This window comes from Sus scrofa, chromosome 9 (genome assembly GCF_054392235.1).
Source record: "Sus scrofa isolate SSC_HxYL_T2T_F1_AM1 chromosome 9, Sscrofa_HxYL_maternal_Yorkshire_Landrace_v2.0, whole genome shotgun sequence".
In the NCBI taxonomy this organism is placed as follows: Eukaryota; Metazoa; Chordata; class Mammalia; order Artiodactyla; family Suidae; genus Sus; species Sus scrofa.
In genome coordinates this window covers 13,052,948-13,080,784 of record NC_139391.1, presented here as the reverse complement: position 1 = coordinate 13,080,784, position 27,837 = coordinate 13,052,948, and the positions used below count along the sequence as shown (strand labels likewise).

The following is a 27,837-nucleotide window of genomic DNA, read 5'->3' as shown; positions in this document are numbered from 1 at the left end:
ACACACTGAGCGAGGCCAGGGATCCAGCCCCTGTCCTCATGAATCCTGGTCGGGCTGCTTACTGCTGAGCCGGACAGGAACTTCTCATCCTTGTTTTCTTTTTGGTACCACCACCAGACCATGAGCCCCAAGAGGGCAAGGACTGGGTCTTCCTTGGTCCCCAGCATGGCACCTCCGCACCCTGCAGGTGCATGGAAAACTTCTGTTGAATGAACAGGTGGTTGAAAGAGATCAACAGCCCTGTGAGTTCAGCCTTTTTCCCCATTTTACGGATGAGGAAGGAGACCAAAGTTGAGAGAGAGAGATTCACCCTGGGTCCGCTGGAAAGTGGCAGAAGGCATGAGAACCCAAGTCTGTCTGGTCGCAGAGCCTGTCCTCTCTCTGCGGCCCTGCCCCTGCCCTCTCCCGTCCCCAGCACCCCTCCAGGCCTGCCCAGAGGCCCACAGCACAGCCTGTTTTCCCAGGGCTGCTTCCAGCCACTCAGCCCCCCCGCCCCACACCTCTACTCCCTCCTGGAGCCGCGTGTCTGATGGCCCGTTTGCCAGCCTCGGCTGTCAATGAATTATTGATTTCTGCCCTTGGCAAGCATCGGAGATCTTTGTTGTTGAGCACTCCAGCTTTCGTGAAACTCTAGGAAATAATTGTTCACAGACAGGGTTCTATTAATTATAAAGAGGACTTAATTTCAGCGAGAAGCCGATGGGCCTGTTGCTAAAGCCACTTCCTGGAGCTGCTGATCAGGCCCTGGGGCCTGCCTGAGCCTGGCTTTCCCGAGCTCCCCCAGCCACGTGAGGGACAGGCAGATGGTGTGCCAAGGAGACAGGGCCCAAACCGTCCCCCAAAGCAGCCCAGAGTGGGGCACCGTGGGGACAGAGCCCTCCTTGACTATCATTTATAAACATGGCAGAGAGCCCTAAAGCAGGGTCACCAGATTTATGTGAATCACTGCTTTCCATGTCTCAAGCCTTCTTCCCGAAGTGCATTCCTCACCTTCCTGCTTCTAACATCACCTGCTCATCCTTCAAGCCCCAACGCAGCCATGAGCCTGTCCTTGAACCCCATCCTCCCCATCTCTCCCCTGCATGTCCAGGCCAAGGTCGCCTGAGCCGTGTTTGCTCCTCCTCCTCCAGCAGCCCTTGAGCTGAGCCTCTAGAATCAGACAGACCTGGCTTCACATGTTGGCTTGAATACCTGCTACTTGCACGACGGTGGGCCCGTTAGTTACAGCCGCGTTGAGCTTTGGTCTCCTTAGATAGAAAACCAGAATAATGGCAGTACCCACTGTCTCAAGTTCTTGTGAAGATCAAAAATGAGACGATGCATGTGAAATGTGACTTATTCAGCTCAAAGACCGAGAAATGTCGGCTCTGGCTGTTACTGTCACGGCTCTGAGGCCACCCATCGTCACCTTTGATTGGAGTTATGGTCCCATCTGTCTTTCCCCACTGGACCATGCGTTCTCCAGGGGCAGGGACGATGTCTGAGTCATTGCTGTAGCTCCAGCGTCCAGGAAAGGACTGGGCACAGAGGAGCAGAAGGAAGGGGGACTCGGTGGATGAGGAGGGCTGGGGTCCTGGGGGTCAGCACAGAGCTGGATGCTACAGGTTGATAAATCTCTATCGGTTTGACTTAGCTGTGGAAGCCGATTCTCCAGGCCCTGGGGGGCTTTCCCATATGTCTCACTCTCTCTCTCTCTCTCTCTCTCTCTCTCTCTCTTTCTCCTCCCCCATCAGTCTATCCTTGGGGTACAGTGTGAGGTGCAGAAGCAGCTCAAGGCCTTCGTCACCCTGGAACGTTTTGAGCAGCTCTATGGCTCCACAATCACCAGCTGCCAGCAGGCCCCAGAGACAAAGAAGTTTGCATCCAGCGGCTCAGTCTTCGGCAAGGGGGTCAAGTTCGCCCTGAAGGATGGCCGAGTGACCACAGACATCATCAGTGTGGCCAACGAGGACGGGCGGAGGGTCGCTGCCATCTTGAACAACGCCCACTACCTGGAGAACCTGCACTTCACCATCGACGGGGTGGACACCCACTACTTCGTGAAACCGGGGCCTTCCGACGGCGACCTGGCCATCCTAGGGCTCAGCGGGGGGCGGCGAACCCTGGAGAACGGGGTCAACGTCACGGTGTCCCAGATCAACACGATGCTCAACGGCAGGACTAGACGCTACACAGACATCCAGCTCCAGTACGGGGCGCTGTGCTTGAACACCCGCTACGGGACCACGCTGGACGAGGAGAAGGTGCGGGTGCTGGAGCTGGCCCGGCAGAGAGCCGTGCGCCAGGCCTGGGCCCGGGAGCAGCAGAGACTCCGGGACGGGGAGGAAGGCCTGCGGGCCTGGACAGAGGGCGAGAAGCAGCAGGCGCTGAACACAGGGCGGGTTCAAGGCTACGATGGCTTCTTCGTGATCTCCGTCGAGCAGTACCCGGAACTGTCGGACAGCGCCACCAACATCCACTTCATGAGACAGAGCGAGATGGGCCGAAGGTGACAGGGAGGACCGTGGCCTGGACTTCTTGCCAAAGACAGCTACTCTTTTGTGGCCGCCTACCTGACTGTGCTGTACTTTAAAAAAAAGAGGAAAAAAAAAAATCCTTTTTGTAACAAGTGCAGAAAACAAAGAAAAAAAAGATACTGGTTGCATTGTAATTCATGCAACATGCTTTTTTTTAAGAAAAGGAAAACACAAATTTGGCCTTCGCACATTTTTTGCAAAGAACAGAAGGTATTTTTTTTCTGTAGTGTGATCACAATGAAAACTAGATTGTCTTTTGTTCCCTTTCCCTTGAGGAGTTGTCCTTGTTGTCTGGGGTACATTTCTCCTCGCTGAGATGCATCTCCTGGGGTGTGTCCTTGTCTGTCCCTAGGTACCCAGTGTGATGTGAGACACGAGTGTCTGTGCTTCTTTGTCCCATGTGCAACTCTCTCTTCCGCGGGGGTCGGGCAGGCGTGAGGGGTGCAGAGAGCAGATTTTGAGGGGGGGCCTGGAAGGAGGGTCGGCAGGACCTGAGGCTCGTTGGCTAAGCTCCCACAGACACGTGGGAGCTTTTTTAACTCACTGTGTCCCACGCCTGCAGGGGACCACAGATGGGCTGACCTTGCTCTGGGCAATTTCATGATCTCACAGCACCTTTTGTAAGCTGCCCCAAACTCATTCTTAAGCTTTCGATTTTGACGCTAAATGAAACCCCCTCCTGCTTTTGCCAGTCTTGTGTGGTTGTCAGTGCCATCCCAGCGCTGGGATGGAGACAGTGTCTCCCAGGCCCTGTCCCGTGTCTGATGACATCCTCCCAGGTTTAAGAGCCCCAGCCTCCCCAAGAGGCAGAGGCACCCAGGATGCCTGTGGTTGCTTGGGCCTCCCAAGATGTTTCTCAGACGCCTCCTCTCTCCCGTAGTCAGATGTGAGAACCAGCGCCGCACAACAAGCCCCCAGTGTGGGTACCACGCCAGAGGGAAAGGTCACCCACGCCGAAAGAATGGCAGTGGTGGCAAGGGTACCAGCCTGCCTTCCTAGGCGAACCCCTCTCCCCACACTTTGCTTATCTTCCCTCCGCTGCTCAGCTGCCACCGCTGAGAAACAGGAGTGTGAAGAGAGGTACTTGGTGGCCTTTGATTCTGGAACGAGGCTTCAGGAAAACTCAGCCAAAGAGGGGAAGGCCTGAGCCAAGCGTCCTTGTAACCAGCTCCCGAGGGCTTCTCTGCCTCCCACACATGGGGCTGACTGCCGAGCTGGGATGCGGCTGGATAGGCTTTCGGGACACTCTGTCTGTGAAATTCTTCTACGGCCTCCCCCCACAGGAGCCCAGCAAGGGTCCTAGGGCAAGATTAAGGAGCAAGGAGGAAGGAGCTAATCGGATGTGGCTGGCCTGGCCCAGCACGATTGGGGGCGGTCCCTGAACCTGGTGCCCACGGATCCCCTAGGAGGCCAGGCTCCAGCTGTCCCTGGGAAGACCTATGCCTGAGGTCAGTGGGAAGAGGCTGAAGCGTTCTCAGGAGCCAGCACCCCCCACACCCGGAGGGCAAGCCCAGGGAGGGGAGCAGCCGAGGCCCGGGGAGCAGCAAGGGGCGAGGAGAGCAGCCTGGAGAGCTGGGGACACCTTTCTCCTCCTGTTTTACCTGCCGAATAACCATCATCATTACCACTCACAGGAGGCTCTGGGAGACCAGGAGGGGAAGCCAAATGCTTCCTTTTAAGCTGGGCTTCTTAGAAAATGGGACTTTGTGTGGGTTACATTTTACATTTAATGTGGAAAATGAATTCTGAGTCTGAGCTCTCCCCCGTGGAAACCTCGTTGGACTGACAAGCTCATGGCACCTTTATAGCCTTACTCACAGAGTCTTCAGAATATTCCATGCGCTAATGAAACCAAGACGGTCTCTTACTGCATGAGATTCGGGGCAGCGCGGAGTCTGGGTTCTGCCCGGCAGAGGGAGGCCCCCAAAGCTGCTCGGGAGAGGAGGTCTCGCCTTACGTCACCCCACTGGGATTAGAGGCTGTGTTTTGCTAAGTGCTCTTCCTGTTTCCAAAAAAAGTCACACCCCGGCGAAGAGTGAGCCTTGGCCTGTCTGTGCACTGAGCTCCGCCGGGTCAGATGCAGGGCTCCGCGGGCCCACTGTGCGAGGCAGAAGCTGGTCGCGGGTTCCGTCCAGCAGAATCCTTCCTGGATGGGATGGAAGACAGTTTGGCCTGAAGAACACAAGGTTTTTCTATCCAAAAATAGACTTATGCTTCTCAAATGTACTTTTCATAGTATGGGCCCTTAAGCAATGGGACCTTTGAGCAACGGGACCCTTGCCTACTGGCCTAGACGGCTGCCTGACATCCGTCAAGACCCGCTGGAGAGGTCGACTTGGAGGTCAGAGGCAGCCTGGGGGCCGAGGGACCCATCTCCCTACACCTCCCCCACCTTCTGATTCTCCACCCCCAACCCCCCCCCCAAAGTAGTAGTGTGGACTCTTAAAGATCAAAGCCACCGAGATTATCGAGCATTCTTTTTCTTTAAACCAATGATGTTACATTTTTCCCGGGTGACACACTGCCCAGGAGGCCTGGCTTCTGTAACGGGGAGAAGCTGGGGCATCCGCAGGCTTTAGGGAAAGGACCTTGAGTGTGGGGCAGGCAGCATCACGTCCCTCAGGTCACAGCGGTTGGTGCTGTCGTTGTTGGAGGTGGCTTCTGGCCTTGGCCCTTTTGAGTTGGTTTCCATGAGGGCTGGCAGGTGGCTCGGTGCCTCTCCTTTCGGTGTGTCCTCCTGCTGAGACCTGCAGTCCCAATCTCACAGCAAGAGTGGGTCCAAAGGCGTAAGTCAGAGTTGCCTGTGCCGATTAGTGGCCTCCAGGCGTGAAATCCCACCCTTGAAGGCAGCTGCCCTTTTGGCATTTACCAACCAAAAGGTGACCATTCCTTAGAGACCCCAGTCCTCCCTCGCTTGGCCCAGATTCACCATTCTGCTCGATGTCACCTCCTGACCCTCGAGAGAGGTTTCTTTTGGAAGAGTTCCCGCCTTCTGCCCTCCTCCCCATGGCTGCCATCAGCCCCTCATCCTCAGCCCCTCTGTCATCACCTTAAACAGGACTTCAGTGATTCCCCAACTTTATTTTTTACAGGATGAGACTCCCTTTAACCCACCCTCCAGCCATCACCGGAGGGCAGAGCTATGACAGTGGGAAGAAGGGAAAGAAACTCCATGGTAAATTAGACCTCCGGACTGTTGGCTGGGAATTAACCCAAGGAAGAGGGCAGTGCCTGATTGCTACCTGTGGATGGAGGGTTTGCAGCAATTTCTAAGAGACGGACCAGAGGCTGAAAATGGCCAGTGGGTGTGATTTTAAAGAGTTGGGATGATGTGGAGCTGGGAGCCGAAGGTGCTGTAGGCAAGGAAGGTGAGTTAAACTGGGCAGTGTTTTTATAAACATGTAACAAGGAGTCAGATTTGTGTTAGAAATAAATAAAAAACTAAAGGACCTTTTCGGCTGTGACTTTCAAGTACCACCCTCGTGGATGGCAGAGGTTTCCAATATGCAAAGACGAGATTTCCATGTGAAATCTTAGACTCGTTTTGCATCTGCAGCCTCGGATTTGTGGTTGCCTCGTGGTGAGGACCGTGACCCTGAGCCTGGTGCCCAGGAGGAAGGAGTCTGCCAGGCCTCAGCAGGGTCTTGGGCTTTTGGGTTTATTCCCCCGGTGCTCCAAGTTGAATCATCTTCCATTCCTCACAAGAACCACTGAGCCCAGGCTGTAGCTTCTGGGCCTGGGCTGGGGCCTGCCTCCTGAGGGGCCCCAGAAAAAGAAAAAAAAAATCCAGCCTCTTTTTTCCCTTGGGATCCTAAAAGCCCTTTATATAAGGCTTATAATTCCCAGGTAGGTTTCTACACTTGTCTGCATGTTATCAGTTAGGAGGGGATTAAGGACAGAACTCTGTAGTTCCAGGCCCTTTCGCTGAACTTTCCAAAAACAGCAAACTCATTGTCATTGCTCAGGTGACAGAAACCTCATCCTCTCCAACCGTGACACTCTCAAAAACCAGCCTTGTGCACGTGACCACCCCAGGCAGTGGTGAGCTCTTAGGTTTCATCATGAACGTGCAAGATCAGCACGGCGGAAGCCTGGGTGGGGCCGAGGCTGGCTTTCTCACCCCCTCGGGAATGCCAAAGGCATGATACCTGGCGACCTCTTGGTCCCCAAGAACATGCGTTTCATTCTGAGGGCAAACGGCCAATGAAGAACCAACTCTCCGGCAGGCTCAGCCATCCTGGCAGAAACAGAGTCACAGATGTCTGGTGGCGCCTGCGGCCCTGGAGTCATCCAACACCGGAATCCCACCTTTCTAAACCTGCCTGTTGTTCTCGAAGACTTCTGAACCCGCAGCTTCGGCAAAAGGACCCTCCAAGCTGCCTCTGGACGACCACCACTGGAGACTCTGGCCTTACCATGTGGACATAGTTTTCCTGAAGTCTGGAACTAATTTTGAGAAGTTTTTTTCTCAACACTTTTGTGTTTCTAACACTGTATTCTCGACTGTGTAAATACCGACAAGGCTGTAAATAAATGCAGATGTAGATACCTTCTAGAAAAAAAAAAAAAAAAAGGCATAAAAACAAAACCAGAAGTGATCCTGTGTAGCCTTCGTTGACAAATAAAAGAATATTTTGTGTTTAAAGGTGTCTGGTGACCTTTGTTTGGCGAGTAGTGGCTGCCTGAGCCAGTCCTCTGAGTTTGCACTTCCAGAAACTTCTGTTCTCAGGAAGACCTCTGAGGCGCTCATCCTTGGCCCCAAAGTCCCTCTTAAGCCCTCCTGGTGACAGTTGTCATGGAGAGGCATTTCCAGTGGACACAAAGATCCTGGGGCTTAACCTCACAAATACCATCAGCTATGCCCCACTGCTGCTCAGGCCACATCCCAGCCGCTGTCCTTACTGGCCTCAGGGACAGACTCCAGGGGGCAGGACAGCTCAACAGTGCCCTAAGGAAAGAGCCTGTGGTCTGCCACAGAATTGTCCACTATGTCACATGTCACTGGGGTGTGTCACTGGTTGCACTTTCAAAAATAAATGCATATTCATCATACAAGTTATTAGAACCACATAATACAACTTGGAAAAAAACAAAGGAAGAAAATTCTTACAGCACTGTTTTAGGTTTGGGGGTTTTGTTATTGGGGTTTTGCGCTGTGTGTTCTTAATTTATTCCCCCCCCCCCGGCAAAAAAATCTAAGGTGGTTGTAATCACAGCATAGAGGTAATTTTTCACCCTGCTTTTCTCACATAACCTCACATTTAACCTCTCAGCTCCAGAACTCAGGGATGACAGCTGGTCACTTAGGGAAGTACATTTGCTAAGCCCAGCTCCCTAGTGCGAATGGCAAACCTTAGGGAAATTTAAATAATTGGGACAAGAGTGAGAGCAGAAGGCTCGCTGCTTCCCACTAGCCTTGGGACTGGCCCCCACCAGCCCCTCTGGGAAGGAGCTTTAAACTTTGGGCCTCTTCCTTCCACCCAGGCAGCCATGGGCTGTCCAGGCACCTCTGCCTGGGCTGTCATTCTTCCGTGGTGCCAGGGATGTAGGAAAAAAAAAAAAAAAAAACACTTTTGGAGTCACACCAAATCGTGTGTAGGACTTGGCTCAGGCACTTACTGTGTGATCTTAGGCTAGTAATTTAACCTCTAAGCCTCAATCTTCCACCTGTAACCCTTCCTGGTTACTGCTCAGAGCACTCCTTTGGTGCCTGCTGCTTTCTGAACAACAGGACTTGGCTCAGTGTAAGTTTCCCCTTCTGCCCCCATTCCCAAGCCTTGCCCCACCTTCCTTCCAGAGTCTGGTTCTCTTTCCACTATACCAGTGGTTCTCAAACTTTGGCCTGTTTCAGGCTCATCTGGGGTGTTGATCAAACTACGGTTTGCTGGGCCCCACCCCTGGAATTTCTGAGTCAGTGGGTCTGGGAATTTCTGGGTCATATGTATGTTCCAGCATGTTCCCAAGTGATGCTGATGCCCCTTCAAGCTTTGAGAACTATTGCAAACTACACTATTCTTTAAGCCATGGGCGGAATAAGCTACTTAGCATGGCCCTGGAGGGGCCCTTAGTCAAGGATGCCTTCCATTTCCAGCCAGCAGAGCGGATGTACCAGGTCCACCTTGGCTCTGCCCCCTCCCTCTTCCCCATTACAAGACAGCCAGCGTAGGAACGTGGCCCACCTCAAGGTACCCGGCCCTTCACACCCGTGGGCCTTTGCACTCGCTGCTTCTTCAAGCACAACCATAATGTGCTCCCGAAGGCCCTAGCAGCTTTTCCCTCCCGGAGGGCACTCAGCTCGCACCTGCATGTACCAGGCCCTTTCCAGACTAAACTGACTAGGCCTGAGCATCTCCAGCTGGACCTGAGCTGCGTCTCTCTGATCCTCTGCCGATCCCCTGCTGTGGGTCACCCTAAGCTCAGCTTTGTCTTTGCCACAGGGGTCCGTTCTCTTGGCTGTATTTGAGGAAAAGGGGGGGCTGGGGGACTGTCGTCTGTCCCCTTCTAAATGGAGGCACCCTCTCCTCTGAAAGGCTGCTGTGCGCTCCTGGCAAATGGGCTGCAGGTGCGCGGGCCTTAGGACAGCGGGAGGGGGCGGGGCCTGGCGGGTCTCCTCCCCCCGCGGCCGTGACCCCGCCCTCCAGGCTGTAGGCGGGTGTCTCCAGCTTCGCGAGGCTTGGAGGCGGTGGAGGAAGCGCCGCCAACGTGCGAAGAAAAAGCATTTGCAGTGAGTACTGATGAACCTCTTCCCCATGTCCGCCGCCAAGTGTGTATGAGTTGAACCTCTTACAGGGTTTTCCACCCCATTTCCCCCACCCCGCCGGTGTTCCCAGTCCTCATGCCGGCGTCCCCGTGGGCGGCTCTCCCTTCAGCCCCACGCTGGAAATTCCTCTCCGCCCCTTCGGAAGCTCCATCCCACCCGACGGCCCACCCCTGTCCCCACCCGGCCAGAAGGCGTTAATTTCAAGCCTGATCACGGAGGCCCCAAGGTAGACTCCAGCCACCAGCTCCAGGCCAGTCCCCTTTCAGGGTCTCAGGGGCAGTAGAAGTTGCAAATACATTTTTTTATCCTTTAAGAATCCAAAGCGTGTGTGTGTGGAGACACGTACATCTGGCAAGGACTAGCATCAGTTCTTAGGGGCAGGGGAGTCTTAAGTCGATGGGGAGGAATGGCAGCATTTTCCTCCTGCCCTGTAACCTGCAGGCTCAGTCCTGCCTTTGAGAAGTCTGCACCTGACACTGCGTGCAGAGAGCGGAGCATTTGGGTCTTGACTTTGTCAAACCCTCCCCCATCTTTAAAATACACGCCCTCCACATTCCCAGGACTAAGTCCTTGGGGTAAAAACTTCTTCCCCACTCTGTGAGATGGGAACAGAGGAAAGGGAATTATTCTCTCTGATACAGATATTTATTATAAGATGGGTGATTAACCAATAATTAAATAAATGAATGCCAATGTAAGTTCTTAGGCAATCAGTCACCAAACATTTAATGATTTTCATGTACATAAGCAGCCTTAGAGGACCTAAAGATGTTAAGACAGGACCCTTTGCCTATAAACATCACCATCTGACCAAAGAGTCTAGAAAGAATCAGAAAACAGATACCAAGGAGCACATGCTTCTGGAAGCTTCACTGCTCCAGAAGCCTCAGACGAAGCTTGCTAGAACTCACAAGTCTGGTGAAGGAGAGCAGAAATCTTCCCATTTTTGCCCTGGGAGAGGTGCCAGGGGCCATGTCTCTGGAATCAAGAGGCACCATAAAGTCGAGCTCAGTCTCGGGGATAAGGAGTTGCCAGGTTGTCAGCAGAAGCAGGGCAAGGCAGCGGGGGGCTCCAGGCACTACAGTGTGTTGGGATATAAAATGGATGATGTAGGGCTTTGGGGAGCAGAACCCCATCAGTGTCTAAGGGTCAGGTTCAGACCTCCTGGGAGGCATCTGGGTCTGGGCAGGTGGGCCGGGCGGATGCCCTGGCATCCACACTTCATTGACATAGGTTTGGTTGTAGGAGGAACCAAGACTTGGGGGACTTAGGCTCACCCTCTGCCTTAGCTGAGATTTTGTGATGGCAAGACCAACCCCTGGCTCAGCTGAGGCCCCTATGTGTCCCTTGCCTGATTAGCCTGTGATTTCTATAAACTCAGAGACTCCATCTAGCTTGGGGGGAGCGGTGGGGGGGGGCAAGTGCTAAGAAAGTGGTCCCAACAAAAACCAGTTTCCACAGTGCCAAAGAGGGGGAGCTCAGGGTGGGCTGGGTGGGAAGAGGAGGAATGAGAGAGTTTCCTGGTAGAAGTGGATCTGGTGAGAAGGGACTAGGTGAGAGCCAAAGACGTTTGTGGTGGGAGGAAAGTGGTGCTGCTCATGCAGTTCTGCAGGAGCCTGGGCATCTAAGACTTACTCCTGCAAACAGCCCAGACAGGCAGAAAGACCCAAATTCCCAGGGATCCGATCCAGCATGTCTCAACTTTTTTTTTTTTTTCGCACGGCAAAACACGCAGTGGTTGGTGTTTACAGTCAAGACAGAATCCCGTGGGTTTATCTAGATTTGGTATGACAAAGGTGTATGTTATGAGCGGACCTCAGCAAGCAGGAATGCCGCCTCTTTCTCTGCGCTCATAAAGCGTATCAGAGTGGAAGGGAGGGAGACGGCTCATAGAATTACAGGGAAAGTTTTGAATGCACTTGAATTTATAACAAAATGAATTAATGGTGTACAGCTGTCCTCTGACTATTACGTATAATGCCTGACTTCTGACGTGCGTCGCTCTGGGTAGTAACAGGAGGCTTTTTTCCAGCTCTTTCTGTCTTGAGTTGGGGAGTTCCGTGTAAAGAGACCCTGCGCAAAGATTCGCCTGAAGTTCCGCTCTTGTGTCGTGGTCCCAGGAAAAACAGGCACAGGAAGATGAGGGGCAAGAAAGGGAAGAGGGCCATCCGGGGTGTGGGCTCGCAAAGTCCCGGGAAGGTGCTCTGGGGGGAGGGGCTGTCCCAGCGGGGCGGGGGCTGCAGTGTTTACGCCTCTGCACCTGTCAGTCAGCGGGTAAGGGCTGCCCCTGGGCAATGTCGTTTCCCAGGCACTTAGGACTTTCTGTGGACTCAGCAAAGGGAGCCCCAGCAGCCTGAGGACAGCCCACCTAGAAAGAGCCGCAGGTGTTGGCTGTTGGGAATGAAAGCACACAGCTTCCATTCATTTCCATCAGAGGAGGCTGGTGGCGTCTCCCAGCACCGGCCGTGGTCTCATTTCCTGCCTCACTGTGGGCACCTAGTAAATGCTGGTTGACTGGTGGCTAATGAGGGGCGCAGCCAAGAGACCAGGACACAATAAGAGCAAGCGTTACGCAAACGGCCAGCAGGACCCCACCTGTTTCCTTACCACCGTATCCCTGGCACCTGGCACGGGAGGCGTTCATGCACATTTGTTGGGAAAATGATGAATGAATCTCCCCCGTGGTGGTCCCGGGACCTTTTCAAAGTCTCTCCAGGGTCTCCTGAGTTTTCCCTTCCACTGCTTGCCTGGTTCTGTTGATGCGGCTGGAGGCCGTGGAGCACTCAGGGGGTGCTCCCTGGGGCCTCACCCATTGCGACCCCCTTCACTGAGCAGGCACCCCCCCAACTGGAAAGCCCAGTATGTGCCTTTGTTCTCTCCTGATGAGATGCTTCTGGGGAAAGCAGTGCAGGTCCGGGGGCAGGGCTCAGGGAGATGCGGTAGGTGTGGGCTGTAGACCCCGTGCCTTCACATGAGCTCTCGTTGGCACCTACAGCAATAGTCATGGTAGGTGTTACTGCCTCCCATTTTGCAGATGAGGCACAAGAGGCTTGGAGAAGTCCATGATCTGTGCAATTAAGAAATGGACTCAGGCTTGCTTAACTCCAAATTCTAGCCTGTTTCTCTCACTTCTTAATGCTGGGGAGCAAGGGAATTTTTGCCATGAAGGCCTTCATGCGAAAAGTCTCCTGATGGCCAGCCACCTTTCAAGCAGCCAGCAGGTCCTCTCAGGCCTTACTCAGCAGACACAACCCCCTGCCCCGACCCCTACCCCCAGCAGGGCTTGGCACAACTCCAGACTCAGGGCTGCCTTGAGGACGTGCATCTGAGCCGTCACCAGGGCCTGTACCCAGAAGGGCCTGCTCTTGGTTTAATGCTCTGCTGTCACCATCTTGAAATTCTTAATAGTTTTTAGACCATAGGTCCTGTATTTTCATTATGTATTAGGCTGTGAAAGCTACATAACCAGCCTTCCCCACACTCCTTACCCAGTGGGGACAAACTTTCAGCATTCTAGGGCATCCTCAGGAAACCCAGAGAGCTGCTGTGGGTGAGAAAGCCGTCTTGTGGCGGGGGTGGGGGTGGGGGGTGGCTGGATGGGGAACTGAAGAGAACCAGCCTGACCTCTGCCCACCCCCCCCCAGCACCACCTCAGGGAATCCCCATCAGCGGGAAACATCCAGGTCCACTAAAGTGGCCAAGACCCGGAAAGAAGCAGGTGCAGAGTGGTGACCGCAAAGCAGTCCGGTGCCAGTTCCTCCTGGATCAGAGGAGACAACACCTGGACCGAGTCTTCAGTAATAAAAGCGGGCATGGCAGGCAGAGGGCTGCTGAGGGAGAGGCCCTGAGGCGGCCTGCGGGTAGCAGGGCCTGGTCCTGGGCGAGGCGGAGGAGGGAGCCCAGGAATCCAGACTGGACGGGGGAACAGGGCCAGACTCTTCCTCTTCCCTCTGCTTTTGTCCTCCTGTGCCGTGTACCTTCCTCTGGGATAGTCTCCAGTTGCACCCCAAGTCTTACCAGATGGCTGGAATTTATCGTGTTTGACTTTCTCCAGATAGAGGTTTGTCTGCTCTTCGGCGCTGTTGTACAGAGCAGGCCATGCACTTACACACTCAGGATTTCTTCACGTTGACCCGCCACCTAGTGGTCCCTTGCCACACTTTCCCACCTCTCCAGACGGATGCGCTGAAAACATGGTGAGACCACACGGGATCACCATCTCAACCGTCCTGTCCCTGTTCTTGGGTGGTTCAGATGACCTTCGTACAGGAATCCTTTTGACCTACACAGAATCCCCAAAGCGGAGCAAGATGCTCCCAGAAGCACCACACACACACACACACACACCCCAGAAAAGGGGCAGAGACAGAAAACAAACTCGGAAGGTCTTTTCCTTCTAAGGAAAAGTTTCAGTGCCTTCTAAGCCTTGGGCCACTGGGAGGAGGGTCCCTCAGTCTTGAATGTGCTGTTCCCAGCACCATGCAGACAACTTCAGAGGCCACTGCTGAGCCTGGGGTTGGAGGAAGGTGGGCAAAACAGCACTCACGTCTCATGGGGCTTGGAGACCTCGCTTGGACTTCCTCAAAGGGTCATTCATGATAACATCAGTAACGAGAAGGAGGAGGAGCTGGAGGGAGGAACTGTTATTTCTTTTTTGGTTTTGGCCTTTTTTTTTTTTTTTTTTTTCCTTAGGGCCACACCCGCAGCATATGGAAGTTCCCGGGCTTGGGGTCGAATCAGAGCTGTAGCCACCAGCCTATACCACAACCACCGCCACACAGCATTGGAGCCGCATCTGCGACCTATGCTGCAGCTCTCAGCAATGCCGATCCTTTAACCCACTGCAAGAAGCCAGGAATCGAACCCACGTTCTCATAGTTATAAGTTGGGTTCTTAACTTGCTGAGCCATAACGGGAACTCTGGAATTGTTATTTCTTGAGAGCCATCCCACTTGCCAGCCAGCCACACGAGGCCCTTAGGTATCTTCCTAGAATGCATTTTTGCAAGTGCATGAAATCTGTCTCAGAACAGCAACCTTCAGGTGGGGATTAATGTGCACTGGTGGCCTATTGTGTACCAGGTACTTTACTAAGCGTGTGAAAAGCATTTGCTCATTTAGTCCTCACCTTAGTACAGCCAGGGGGAGACTACTGCTATCCCCATTTTGCAGGTGGAGAAATGGAGGCACTTGTCCAAGGATATGCAAGTAAGTAGAGAAATTGAATTTTTTTTTTTTTTTGTCTTTTTGTCTTTTCTAGGGCTGCACCCACGGCATATGGAGGTTCCCAGGCTAGGGGTCTAATCGGAGCTGTTGCTGCCGGCCTACACCAGAGCCACAGCAACTCGGGATCCGAGCCGCGTCTGCGACCTACACCACAGCTCACGGCAACGCCAGACCCTTAACCCACTGAGAGGGGCCAGGGATTGAACCCACAACCTCATTGTTCCTAGTTGGATTCGTTAACCACTGAGCCACGACGGGAACTCCAAGAAATTGACATTTGAACCTCAGGGAATTCATCACAACCCAGGCTACCTCCTAAGCGGAGAGACAAAAAGAAAATGCACACACCCCATTCTGGGGTCTGCTGAGAAAGAAGGAGGGGTGATTGATGCTCCATAGTGCATTTACTTATTTGACCAACTTTTCCTGAAGGATGTCTTGCACCAGGTGTGGGTGGGAGCATAGGCGTAAATTACCCCTAGTCTGATGGGAAAGAGAAGCTGAACCAGGTTGGACCTGTACACAGGTGATTCAGGATGGAGCAGGAGGCATTGGCACAATAAGCAGGGTCCAGGCACTGCTCGCCAGGTAGTGCTTGAACTCTGGTCTAACAAGGTCTAAGGAACACCTTTCTGCCCAGCAAATACTGAATCCTCAGCAAACTGCTACTAGAACCCTAATTAGATGTTAGAATCTCCATTGACTCCCCCCCCCCCCGCCCCCAGCTTTAAGCCTCCTACCTAGGAATAGAAGGGGAACACTGATGAGGCAGGACCCTGCATCTTAGAGCAAAACAAAATTAGCTCCCCCACGGGTCCAGGGTTCCAGATAGATGGGCCTGAGCTGCCATCTCCTGGCCAACTGGAATTACTGCACTGGATAGTGCTAGGGTCCCGCCTTCCTGCCCTGGTACAGAGAGAAAAGGGCAGAAGGTGGCTGAATCCTTTGGTCCTTAAGCAGCCTTAAGAGAGGGAGGCTATCATCTCCTGTATTCTGCAAGCGAAGAGGAGACTGAGGCTCTGAGAGGTGACAAGAGGAAGTAATAACTTTCATTTACCCTCTGCGAGACTCTACTAAGAACTTTACATTCATTCTCTCCTGAATCTTCTCAAGAATCTCATGAGATATACCCTTTATTTGTGTCTCTGTAGTCCCCTTATTGTGTAATAGTTTCCTCTTCTTAAGACCATGTGTTTGTTGGAGACACGAGGTCACTTGTACTGCAGAAGGTCCCACAGCCTGCATTGGGGTGATGGTTCTACAGAGTGTCATTTCGCTCCTGATTGCCTGTCTCCTGTAAGCTGGCTTAGAGCTCTAAGGACTCATTTAAATTCAAGTTCAATTGTTTCAAGCAAGAATAATTTATATGTACTTTCTAGTGTGTCTTATCAGGAGGCGCATAATGTTTGGTTGCCCTACTGCTAGTGATGTTGGGAGTTTCCACTGTCGCTCAGCAGTAATGAACCCAACTAGTAGCCATGAGGACTCAGGTTTGATCCCTGGCCCCGCTCAGTGGGTTAAGGATCTGGCAATGCCTTGAGAATTGGTGTAGGTCACAGACATGGCTCAGATCTGGCATTGCAGGACAGCCGTTGAGGATTCCATTTGACTCCTAACCTGGGAACTTCCATATGCAATGGGTGCAGCCCTAAAAAGACAAAAAAAAAAAAAAAAGTTGTTGAAACAATGCAAAAATGCTGACTTTCTAAGTCTGTTATTCCTTTATTAAGTAAAACTGGTCCTTAAAGTAAAACTTTCAGGTTCTGACTCCAGATGAGACGGAGCAGCTACAAAACCTGAACAGAATGTACAGAGCTACACAAGGATTCTGAAAAGTAAACAGCAGCAGCTGGATTGGGGAGGAAACTAGAATTTGGGTGCCACCACATTGGCAGTGAGCTCACCTTTTTTATTCCCTGATGGTATCTACCAGTCTTGATTCAAAATAGCAGAAAACCCAGGAATGAGCATCAGTACAGGTGGAGTTCTGGGAGAAACCATCTGCTCTAGGCTTGAGGAGTGAGAGGGGTTGTCGTGAGAGTGGCAGCAGAGGCCCACAGACCTCTAAGACTCTACGGGAGGGGAAATACCGGCTCTGAAGGGAGGAATGCTGGTCTGAAAATGCGGGTGGCCCCCTGATCTTTTTTCCCCTCCCTGCCCCCTCACCAGATGGCCAAGCAGGTATAATAGCTGCAGGGAGTGCATGTCAGAGGAGGGGTAAATAAAGCCCCAGAGATCTGGCTAGAAAATCACAGAGAGTCTCAGGGAGACAGAAAGCCCAGGGAGACTGTGGAGGAGGCAGGGAAGAGCTCCAGCAGTAAGCCCTTGCGTTGGCTGTGGCCTCCTGGCCTCATTCCTAGCTGTGTGTATAGAGATCAGGCCCTGTGCAGTGGGCCATAAACTCTCAGAGCTGAACTGAGAAATAGGTGGTGGCCCAGGTCCCAGGCTGGCCATTGGGTGGCACACATGTGGAGCAGATCTGAAGAGCCTGGCGGAGTCCTTGAAAACTGAACAGACATCAAAAAAGACAGTTCATGGGCATTCCCGTCATGGCTCAGTGGCTAATGAACCCGACTAGTATCCATGCGGATGTGGGTTCGATTCCTGGCTTAGCTCAGTGGGTTAAGGATCCGGCATTGCCATGAGCTGTGGTGTAGGTCCCAGACGTGGCTCAGATCCCAAGTTGCTGTGGCTCTGGCATAGGCCAGTGGCTGCAGCTCCGATTAGACCCCCAGCCTGGGAATTTCCATATGCCATAGGTGCAGCTCTAAAAAGACAAAAAAAAAAAAAATATATATATATATATATATATACACACACACACACACACACACACACACACACACAGTTTGCAGAAAGGTGGTCAGAGCTTGCGGCCTAAAGCCAACCTAGTCAAATGCTTGCTTCTGAATTTTTTTAATTATCCATAGACTTTAAATAAGAACCAGAGGATCATAATATTCAACATATCCAGGATACTTGGCATATGAAGGACCAGAAAAATCTCAACTGAGCCAATGCTAAAATTTTCTACAGTTCACAGAAAGGTGGTCGGAGCTTGCGGCCTAAAACCAACCTAGTCAAATGCCTGCTTCCGAATTTTTAAAATTATCCATAGACTTTAAATAAGGATTATAACATTCAACATATCTGGGATACTTGGCATATGAAGCACCAGGAAAAGCTCAGCAGAGCCAATGCTAAACTTTTCTGCGAAAGGCTTTAAAGCAGTTCTTACGAAAGTGCTCCAAAAGTAAGGGTAAACACTCCTGAGGTAAATGGAAAGGGAGAAGGTCTCAGAAAATAAATGAAAGGTATCAAAAAAGAATCAAATGGAAATTTTACAACTGAAAAAATGCGTTAACTGAAACTTAGGCTGGATGAGCTTGCTATGGCAGAATGGACAAGGAAAGAATCAATGAACTTGAAGATGGATTGATTAAAAGCACTTGGTACAACCCAGAGGAAAATGATTGACAAGGGGAAGGATGGAGCCCCAAGGATCTGTGAGAGCACATGAAGAGGTCTAATTTTATGTCATTGGAGTCAGAGAGGAAACAGTGCAGTGCAGAAAACGTGCTCGAAGAATTGAAAGCTGAAAGCTTCCCACATTTGGAGAAGACATAAACTTACATATTCTTGAGGCTCTGAAAACCTCCCACAATATGTGTCTGCCTTTGGCATTTGGAGGACTGGTCTTGAATCTGGGGGGCCATGGCTGATAAGGTGTAGCCAACACTGAGGTCATTCTACGTGGGAAAAGGCAGGAACACAAGCCAATGGAACTCTCATTGGAAAGCTAGGTTCCCTCCCAGTGATTTTATGGATGATGGGGTGCTGAATTACACGCTCATTGGTCTATGTCAGTTTGTTTCATTAGGTAATTCTTCAATAATTAAGCAATTGTCTGGACATTTCTGAAGCTACCTGTGTACCATTTTTTTTTTTTTTTTTTTTAGGCAAGAAATAGATTTATTAGGATAGGATGCCTGTGAGAGATGCAAGTGGACAGGAAAGGAGGCTCTGTGGGTACTATTTTTGTGGTTCATAACTTCAAACCATTCTGTCAATGAAAAACTTTAGTAAATGGGAGTTCATTATACTGTCAAAAATAAATGACCTGAGTTCCCATCGTGGCTCAGTGGAAATGAATCTGAGTAGTAACCATGAGGTTGTGGGTTTGATCCCTGGCCTCGCTCAGTGGGTTAAGGATCCAGCGTTGTCATGAGCTGTGGTGTAGGTCGCAGATGAGGCTCGGATCCTGCATTGCTGTAGGCCAGCAGCTGCAGCTCCAATTCAACCCCTAGCCTGGGAACCTCCATATGCTGCTGGTGCAGCCCCACGAAAAGTAAAATAAAATTTATAACAAAACAAAATAAAAATGACCTAATAATTAAGAGAAACTGGAAAGTACCAAGAAGTAGGATTAATCTAGTTTGGTACACCTGAGATACAATTGGAAAAAATAAAATAATTATAGGAATCTTCCGAAGCGTAGAAGAAAATGGAGGAGGAGGAAGGGCAGGAGGAGCAGGTGAAGGAAGAAGAGGAGGAAGAAGAAATGTTTCTTTTTGACTATTTAGTAATTCTGAAATACACTTCACACAGGAAAGGCAGGACACGTTTTTGATTCCTTCTGCCCATTTTTTAAAATCAATTTTCAAATAAATTAATTGGTGGTAACTATATAAAAATAATTTAAAAATAAGGTTTTCTCAAGCATCACCATGAACTAATGATTTTTTTATGATGTAGTGCATTTCTTTCCGTTGATTGCATTTAGATGTGCAGATTATCCTGTCTCAGGCCATTTGGCTCCTGGGTCCTTTTGACCTGACCTTAGGTGTGGCCTCTTTGCTTTCTGACAGAATAGGATATCTCAAGATCACTTTGCACAGTGATTCTAATACCCTAGAATTAGAATCAATCAATTTTCCAATGATTCCTGGTTCCTTTGATTAAGAAATTGGATTTAGAGACAATTCACAATTGGGAAGATAAGGGTTCTCATTGCTATGGGCTTTTTCGTGGCTTCTAGGCCTTTTCATTGAATAGAGCTGGAAATTTTATATTTTCTAAATGCAGAGGAAAATCATAAATTCTTCGTGTATTTCTGATTGCATATAAAATTAAACGGTTTTTGCTTAACTTCTTTGATGTTTTAGAATTTTTAAGTGTTACACAGTTTTTAAAGTTTGCTCTCCATTTACAGTTAGTTCCAAATGTTGACATCCTTGAGCCTGTCTTATATCCAGTAGTCTGTACCTCTCACTCCCCAGCCCCTACATCACTTCACTTCGTTGATTTCTGTATTTGGTTATCTTTCCTGTGCTGTTGAAAATCTTGATTACAAAACGCATTAACATAATTGCTTATTTATCTCACAATAAACCTGTAACAGTTTCAACATGACAGTAACCATAAGACTATATTGTTTATCTCTTTGCAGTATTTTTTTGTTTGTTGCAATGTTTTACATTATTTGAAGAAATTTTTGTCTCCATGTAATGATGCTCTCTCCTTGCTGTAGTTGAGCACATTTGTCTGTTCGTTTTCTGTGGTTTAAGAACTGACGTTATTCTGTCTTCATTTAACTTCGCTTTTTAAACTGTGTAGATCCATTTCCATGGTTCCAAAGTCAAAACTATGCATTGAACTAAATTTATGGACTCTCACCTCCATGTCTGTCTTCTCCGCCCTGTTCATTCTCTCCCTTCAGAAGCTTTGCACATGTATAAAAGCTTTTGTTTGTTTGTTTCTGTGAAAGGTATGTTCTTGTCTTTTCCCCATTTTTCTAAAGAATTGTTGGTCTTTTTTTCCTCAATTCTGAAGAAGATGTTTAGGCCTTTATTTGCTGAGTAGCAAATATTTTTCTAGCTGTCACTTGTCTTTTAGCTTTGCTGGTGATGTTTTGCTGTACCAAAATAATAACAATAATAATTAATACATAGTCAAATTTATCCTTTTTTTTTATTGCTTCCAGATTTTGAGTCATAGGAAAGTTTTTCTTTACCCAGGTAGTGGGAACATTGAAACTGTAATTGACAAATTGCTGAAGCTTAAATTTGTATGGACTGGTTTGAGAGTTAAAAACTCTGGGTGGCCAATCTCGGGGAGACCCTCTCAATTTTTGTGAAATTTACCTCCTTGAACCCCACTAGCTTCAGGGTGAAAATCAGAGAAAAAAATCCCTTTAAGCTTGCAATAGGGGGAGGAGAAAAGTAACCATTATGAAATGCACCCAAAGCAGTCTGTTGTCCCTAACAAAAAAAAGCCTGCCTTCGAAGACAGTTATTTTACCAGAGCCTAACCTACCTGGAGGAAGAGAAATACCCAACTCCAGCCCCTTCTAGACTTTTTATCTAGGGAGAAAAGGTGAGAATTACTTGTGAAAGTCATATTCTGGGGGCACAGGCTTGGTGAGACTGAGACCTCAATTAGAATTGTGGGAAGCGCTCCCATCACCACCTTATCACCACATTAATCAGGCTTCTGTGTAATAACAGGAGATCATGAGTCAAAGAACTGCCAAGCTCAGACCCTATTTAAGAAGTCTGTAGGGAATTTCAAAGACAATGGGGAGACAATAAAAGGCCAGCAGAGGAAATTTTAGCCTGTATTACCTACAGTAAACATAGTCTAACTCTTAGATAAACACAGAACTTCACAGTAAAATGCTAATTTAACTCAGTTCCTTTTACATAATACATCATATTCAGCTTTCCACAAAAAATAACAAAGCATGCTAAAAGGCACATAGTCCAGAGAGACAAAACCAACCTCAAAGCAGACTCAGATATGAGAGAAATTTTGGAACTATTAGACTAGGAATTTAAAATAACTGTGATTTTTTTGATGTTGAGTTGTGCTATTTTTATATGTTGGATATTAACCCTTTATTTGGTCATGTCATATCATTTGTGAACATTTTCTCCCCTTCAGTAAGTTGTCTTTTCATTTTGTGTGTGGTTTCCTTTGCTCTGCAAAAGCTTTTAAGTCTAATTAGGTCCCTTTTGGGGTTTTTGTTTTGTTTTGTTTTGCTTTTACTTCCTTTGTTTTAGGAGATGGATTCAAAAAAATATTGCTACAATTTGTGTCAGAGTGTTCTACCAATGTTTTCCTCTCAGAGTTTTATGATATCCAGTCTTACATTTAGGTCTTTAATCCATTTTGAGTTTATTTTTGTATGTAGTGTTAGAGAATATTTCATTCTTTTATATGTAGCTGTCCAGTTTTCTCAGCATCACTTATTAAAGAGACTGTCTTGTGTGACTGTGTCACTTTGCTGTACAGTAGGAAATTGACAGAACACTGTAAACCAATTACAATGAAAAAATCATTTAAAAACAATAAAGAGACTTTTCTCCATTGTATATTCTTATCTCCTTTGTCATAGGTTAATTAGCTAAAAGTGCATGTGTTTATTTCTGGGCTTTCTATTCTGTTCTGTTGATCTATGTGTCTGTTTTTGTGCCAGTACCATACAGTTTTGATGATTGTAGCATTATGGTATAGTCTGAAGTCAGGGAGGCTGATTCCTCCAGCTCAGTTCTTCTTTCTCAAGATTGTTTTGAGTATTTGAGGTCTTTGTATTTCCATACAAATTTTAAAACTAACAACTCAGTTTAAAAATGGGCAGAAGAACAGAATAAACATTTTTCCAAAGAGGAAATACAGATAGCCAACAGGCACATGAAAAGATGCTGAGTATCACTAATCATTAGGGAAATGCAAATCAAAACCACAATGAGGAGTTCCCGTCGTGGCACAGTGGTTAATGAATCCGACTAGGAACCATGGGGTTGCAGGTTCGGTCCCTGCCCTTGCTCAGTGGGTTAAGGATCCGGCGTTGCCGTGAACTGTGGTGTAGGCTGCAGACATGGCTCGGATCCCGTGTTGCTGTGGCTCTGGTGTAGGCCGGTGGCTACAGCTCCAATTGGACCCCTAGCCTGGGAACCTCCATATGCCGCGGGAGCAGCCCAAGAAATAGCAAAAAGACAAAAAAAAAAAAAAAAACAACCCACAATGAGATATCACCTCCACCTGTCAGAATGGCCATCATCAAAAAAAGAACATAAATAACAAATATTGGAGAAAATGTGGAGAAAAGGGGACTAGTACCCTGTTGGTGGGAGTATAAATTGCTGCAGCCATTGTGGAAAACAGTATGGAAGTTTCTCAAAAAACTAAAAAGAAAACTACCATATGACCCAGCAATTCCACTCTTACATACATATCTGAAAAACAAATGAACAAACAAATAGAAACTGTAAATTGAGAAGATATATGTACCTAGCAGCATTATTTACAATTGCCAAGATGTGGAAGCAACCAAATGTCTATCGAAAGATAAATGGATAAGAAGTAGATACATGCAATGGAATACTACTCAGCCATTAAAAAGAATGAAATTTTGCCATTTGCAGCAACAGATGGACTTGGAAGGCATTATGCTAAATGAAAAAAGTCAGCCAGAGAAAAATACTATATGGTATCACATACGTAGAATCTAAAAAAGACAGCAAACTAATGAATATAACAAAAAAGAAGCAGACTTACAGATATAGAGAACAAACTAGTGATTTCTGGTGGGAAGGGAGAGAAATATGAGAGCAGAGGATGAAAAGGTACAAACTATTAGGTATAAAATACCTATTACTGTGGTTTAGTGCATTCTGGAATTGGACTGCCTTGAGATTGAAATCCAGTTCTGCCGCCTACTAAATATATGACCTTGGGCAAGCCTCTTAGCTTTTTTTTTAATTATTATTACGATTTTTATTTTATTTATTTTTTTGCCTTTTAGGGCTGCACCGTGGCACATGGAGGTTCCCAGGCTAGGCATCTAACCAGAGCTATAGCTGCCGGCCTATGCCAGAGCCACAGCAACACAGGATCCAAGCCGAGCCTGCAACCTACACCACAGCTCACGGCAGTGCCGGATCCTTAACCCACTGAGCGAGGCCAGGGATCAAACACGCAACCTCATGGTTCCTAGTCAGATTCATTTCCATTGTGCCATGATGGGACCTCCGCCTCTTAGCTGCTTGATCCTCAGTTTTTCCAAATGTAAATTAGGAACAGTGCTCTTAGCTCACAGAATTGTTGTGTTTGAACTGAGATAAAACACATAGAGTATCTTTCACAGGAACTGGCACATACCACATACATAAATCATGGTTGCTGTTATTATTGCAACTACATAATTATTCTCTGGAAGGAATTCCTTACAGTTCGTTGTGTGACCCTAGACTAGATCACACTAGCGAATTCATTATTACGTTAGAAGAGCTTTAAAAAGGAATGTATGCCCTTTTATCATTTAGGTGGAATTTGGAGTGGTCCTGCCCAAAGCAGGGTGATGAAGAAAATGATCTCAGTGGTTCACGCTGATGCTGATATTCTCTTCACACAGGTTTTGAAACTTCCAGGATGGACTGAGAAGAGGGAGTGACTGAATGGACAGTTGGGAGTCATCATTGTAAGCCCTCTTGTCAATAAGCCTCTTAAAGGTGGAGACAAAGGTGTCTTTGTGTCCTTGGACCTAAGACGAGGTCTGGTCCACAATAACTAGTAGTTTATTAAGCCGGCCAACCCCTACACCAGGGCCTTAGGTTTCTGGTGGAAAGTCACAGATGATCCTGGTTTAGGATGGCTTAGGTTGAGGATGCATTCCCAGAGCCACCAATAACATACATCTTTCTATGTAGAATAGTCTTACCTGCTTTCAGCTTCATCCAATTCAGCATTACTTGAGCACCTATTTATGCAAGTTATTTTGAACATCTTAACATGAGAGTTAAGTATTACAAGAAAATCTCTTTGAAATACAAATTAAATACTCTTATCAATAACATGTCATATCACTGCAGGCTTGTCCAGTTCTCCCTCACAGATGACCCAGGTTCCTCTTCGGGTCCCCAGCCGATACTCGGCCCTGACTGAGCAGAGGGGTCCATTGATTTGCTTGGCCCTTCCTCTTGCTCTGAGGATATTCATAATTGTGCCAAGCCTCAGCTCCCTGAATGCCATCTGAGCTCCTGACCTTTGCGTATTTTCTCTCTGTCACCATGTTCTGCACTAAAGCCATAAAAGGGGAAATGCTATTTGCTCTGATTTTGTAGCTCTGATTTTCTTCCCACCTGATGCTTACCTTTCATTTGACATTTTACAGAAAAGAGAAAAGAAAGGGATCTAGATTTCTTGAAGGGATCAAACCCTTTTGTCATTGGAACGCCCCTTTGTAATGTCAACATTTTAAAACTATCAAACTAAACAGGGCAGATTTTAAGCACGCTTACAGATTAGGATCATTGCAGTCTGTGGCAGCTGAATGTCGGCACTAGATGATGCCCACATTCATCAAAAAGGCCAACTCAGAATTGAAAGGATGCGGGAACTCCTGGGTCCCTAACATCCAGGAGGTGATGCTCCATCAGCGGATGACAAAGTGAACAATGTTAGCCAACTAACGTAGCACCTCCTGAGCGTACGTTGGATGTGAGCTGAGCCTCACTGATTTGAATCATGCTTTGGACAGTAGACAGTCTATAAACATCCAGTTGGCATCAAGGAAGAAAACGGATTGGATTCTCTGCTGTTGCTACTGAAGCCCTGACCGTATCTATTGTCATACTTGAAATGAGTTCTCTGACTATGTTCCATCTACACCTTGTACATACTTCTGTGGTTGGGATTTACTGCCATCTATTCTAATTATTTGTTTGTCTATCTCTTCCATCCTGGCCTTAAGACTGTGTAGGGGTTGTGGTTTATTAATGTCTTCCAGGCCTTCAATGGAATAAGCATGGGCTTGGGGAGTAAAAAAAAAACAAAAATATTTGGATTGAAATCCTGGGTCTAGAACTTACTGTGTCACCACCGGCAAGTTTCCTAAGTTCTCTGAGCCTGCTAATACTCATTTGTAAAACAGGGATTTTGGAGTTCCCATTGTGGCTCATCGATTAACAAACCCAACTCGCATTCATGAGGATGTGGGTTCGATCACTGGCCTCACTCAGTGGGTGAAGGATCTGGCATTGCTGTGAGCTGTGGTGTAGGTCACAGACGAGGCTCGGATCCTGTGTTGCTGTGGCTCTGGTGCAGGTTGGCAGCTCCAGCTCCAGTTGGACCCCTGGCCTGGGAACCTCCATAAGCTGCAGGTGCAGCCCTAGGAAGACAAGAAAAAAAATTTATATATATATGGATTTTAATTCCAATCTGGAAGAGTTGATTAGAATTAAATGATATAATTTACTAAGTCATAAAAGTTCCTTGATTGTAAACAGAAGGAAGCTATGTTATTAAGATTCTTTAGTTATAAGCCTCAGAGGTAAAATCTAGAGAAAACAGTACATGACACCTAAATGCTACGTGTAATCTGGGGATTGGACCCTGGGTCAGAGAGGGAAATTTATAAAAATGACATTATTGGTACAATTAGTATAATCTGAAAAATGGATTGTATATTATAATGGATTGTAAAATATTGTTAGTTAATTCTACATTTTAAAATTTGATTATTCTAGTAATATAGGAAGAGATCCTTTTTCTTAAAACATAAGTAATATAGGACTTGGGGATAAAGGAGCATGATGTCACAACTCTGAAAGGGCTCAGGAAAAATTACACATATATATCATATATAAGTGAAATGCACACAGAGAGTGCAGCAAATATGGTAAAATATTAGCAATTACTGACTCCAGGTAAAGTGTATGGGAGTTATATGTACTGTTCTTACTACCTTATATTAATTTAAAATGGTTTGAAAATTTAAAGAAACCTTTAAAGAAAAAAATAGGAGATTTACTGAAATAATCTTGGAGCTTTCAAGATCAGCAGGGGAGTTCCCATCGTGGTGCAGTGGTTAACGAATCCGACTAGGAACCATGAGGTTGCGGGTTTGGTCCCTGCCCTTGCTCAGTGGGTTAACGATCTGGCGTTGCCATGAGCTGTGGTGTAGGTTACAGATGCGGCTCGGATCCCGTGTTGCTGTGGCTCTGGTGTAGGCCGGTGGCTGCAGCTCTGATTCAACCCCTCGCCTGGGAACCTCCATATGCCGCGGGAGCAGCCCAAAGAAATAGCAAAAAAAAAAAAAAAAAAAAATCAGCAGGAAGGCTGGAGAACCAGGTGTGGAAACTGGAGAGGCACCAGCACAAGGGCTATTCAAAGTACAACACTGGGGAAAAAAATGACTGACTTCCTTCTTTTCCTCACTTTGCACAGGCCTCACAGTCCCAGGGGAGAAAGGAGTGTTGCACGAATCAAAACGGGTGGGAGTTCCCACAATGGCACAGTGGGTAAAAGATCAAGCATTGCTGCAGCTGTGGCGTAGGCTGTGGCTCAGATTTGATCCCTGGCCTGGGAACTTCGATATGCCATGGGTATGGCCAAAAAAACCTCAAAAACAAAAACCGAAAAACCAGAAGAGTTTATATTGTAGTACATGACGGGGACACAAGAAATCAACAGGAGTATTAGTTGCCTTTCGCTTTTTTACCTCTAGTTCCAAGCGCTTCACCAAGCACAGCGCTTCACCAACAATAGCTTCTAATTACATTGTAGCATTGGCCCATCCTGTGATTCTGATGGTAGCTTTGCTGTGTCAAAGCTCATTCCGCAATCATGTCTTCATCCTTACTGATGAGTGGACACAGGGCCTGCCTTCTCCAACAGGCAGCAACTTCAGGTGTCTAGGTCACAACACAGGGCGAGGTGCCAAGAAAGTATCGTGGCCTGGTGTTAGAGTCATCACTACCTAATCACGGTGAGATTTGGGGAGTAAGTCTCAATCTAAGTGTTAGTATTTTCATGTGTCAGATAGAATGTTATAGCCACTAAGCCACGGGAGAACTCTCTAAAGCTATGTAACCATCATGAGCTATTTCCATGTTCCTAGGTAATTTTTTCATAATTTCTCCTCTCTCTTTCAATCTTCCTCATCTTCCCCCATCCTTACACTTAGGTGGTGAACCCGCCCATTAATGATTCTTCCCAAAAGTTGTAGAAACCAATTCTGCTGCATTCTGTTTCTAGACTTTAGTTACCTCGTTCCATGACCATGTCTACCTTCAAAGGAAGCTAGGAAATGCCTTTATTATGTGGAGCTAGGCACCCAGATGTATTTCTGGGCTTCTGTTATGAAAGGGAGGAAAAGAGACATTAAGACATACCAGCGGTTTTTATTATAATGGATTTGTCACATTGTTTGCTGAGACTAGAGGCATCACTTCACAGTTATGACTGAGATTCTCGAGTGATCCCTCTTTCCGCCTGGCAATCAGACTGTCTTTCTGCAGTCCATCTACTTTCCTAAATGATTATTTCATAGTCT

At 47.9% G+C, this 27,837-nt stretch overlaps 1 protein-coding gene and 1 long non-coding RNA gene across 51 annotated transcripts in view; both read left to right on the top strand.

The window, feature by feature from the left end:
- The window catches only part of TENM4 (teneurin transmembrane protein 4), a 2,941,714-nt gene extending 2,934,553 nt beyond the window's left edge, over positions 1-7,161 (top strand). For all 50 annotated transcript variants that reach the window (XM_084975397.1, XM_084975391.1, XM_084975384.1 and 47 more), the window contains one exon: positions 1,734-7,161. In XM_084975397.1, coding sequence (XP_084831523.1) covers positions 1,734-2,492 — 759 coding nt within the window. In that variant the 3' untranslated portion in view covers positions 2,493-7,161. The remainder of the gene's footprint in view (positions 1-1,733) is intronic.
- Positions 7,162-9,158: 1,997 nt separating this feature from the next.
- Positions 9,159-26,917, top strand: LOC146399747 (uncharacterized). The gene is made up of 2 exons (XR_014814796.1): positions 9,159-9,240; positions 23,917-26,917. It is a non-coding gene; the product is annotated as an uncharacterized LOC146399747 (long non-coding RNA).
- The last annotated feature ends 920 nt before the right edge of the window (positions 26,918-27,837 follow it).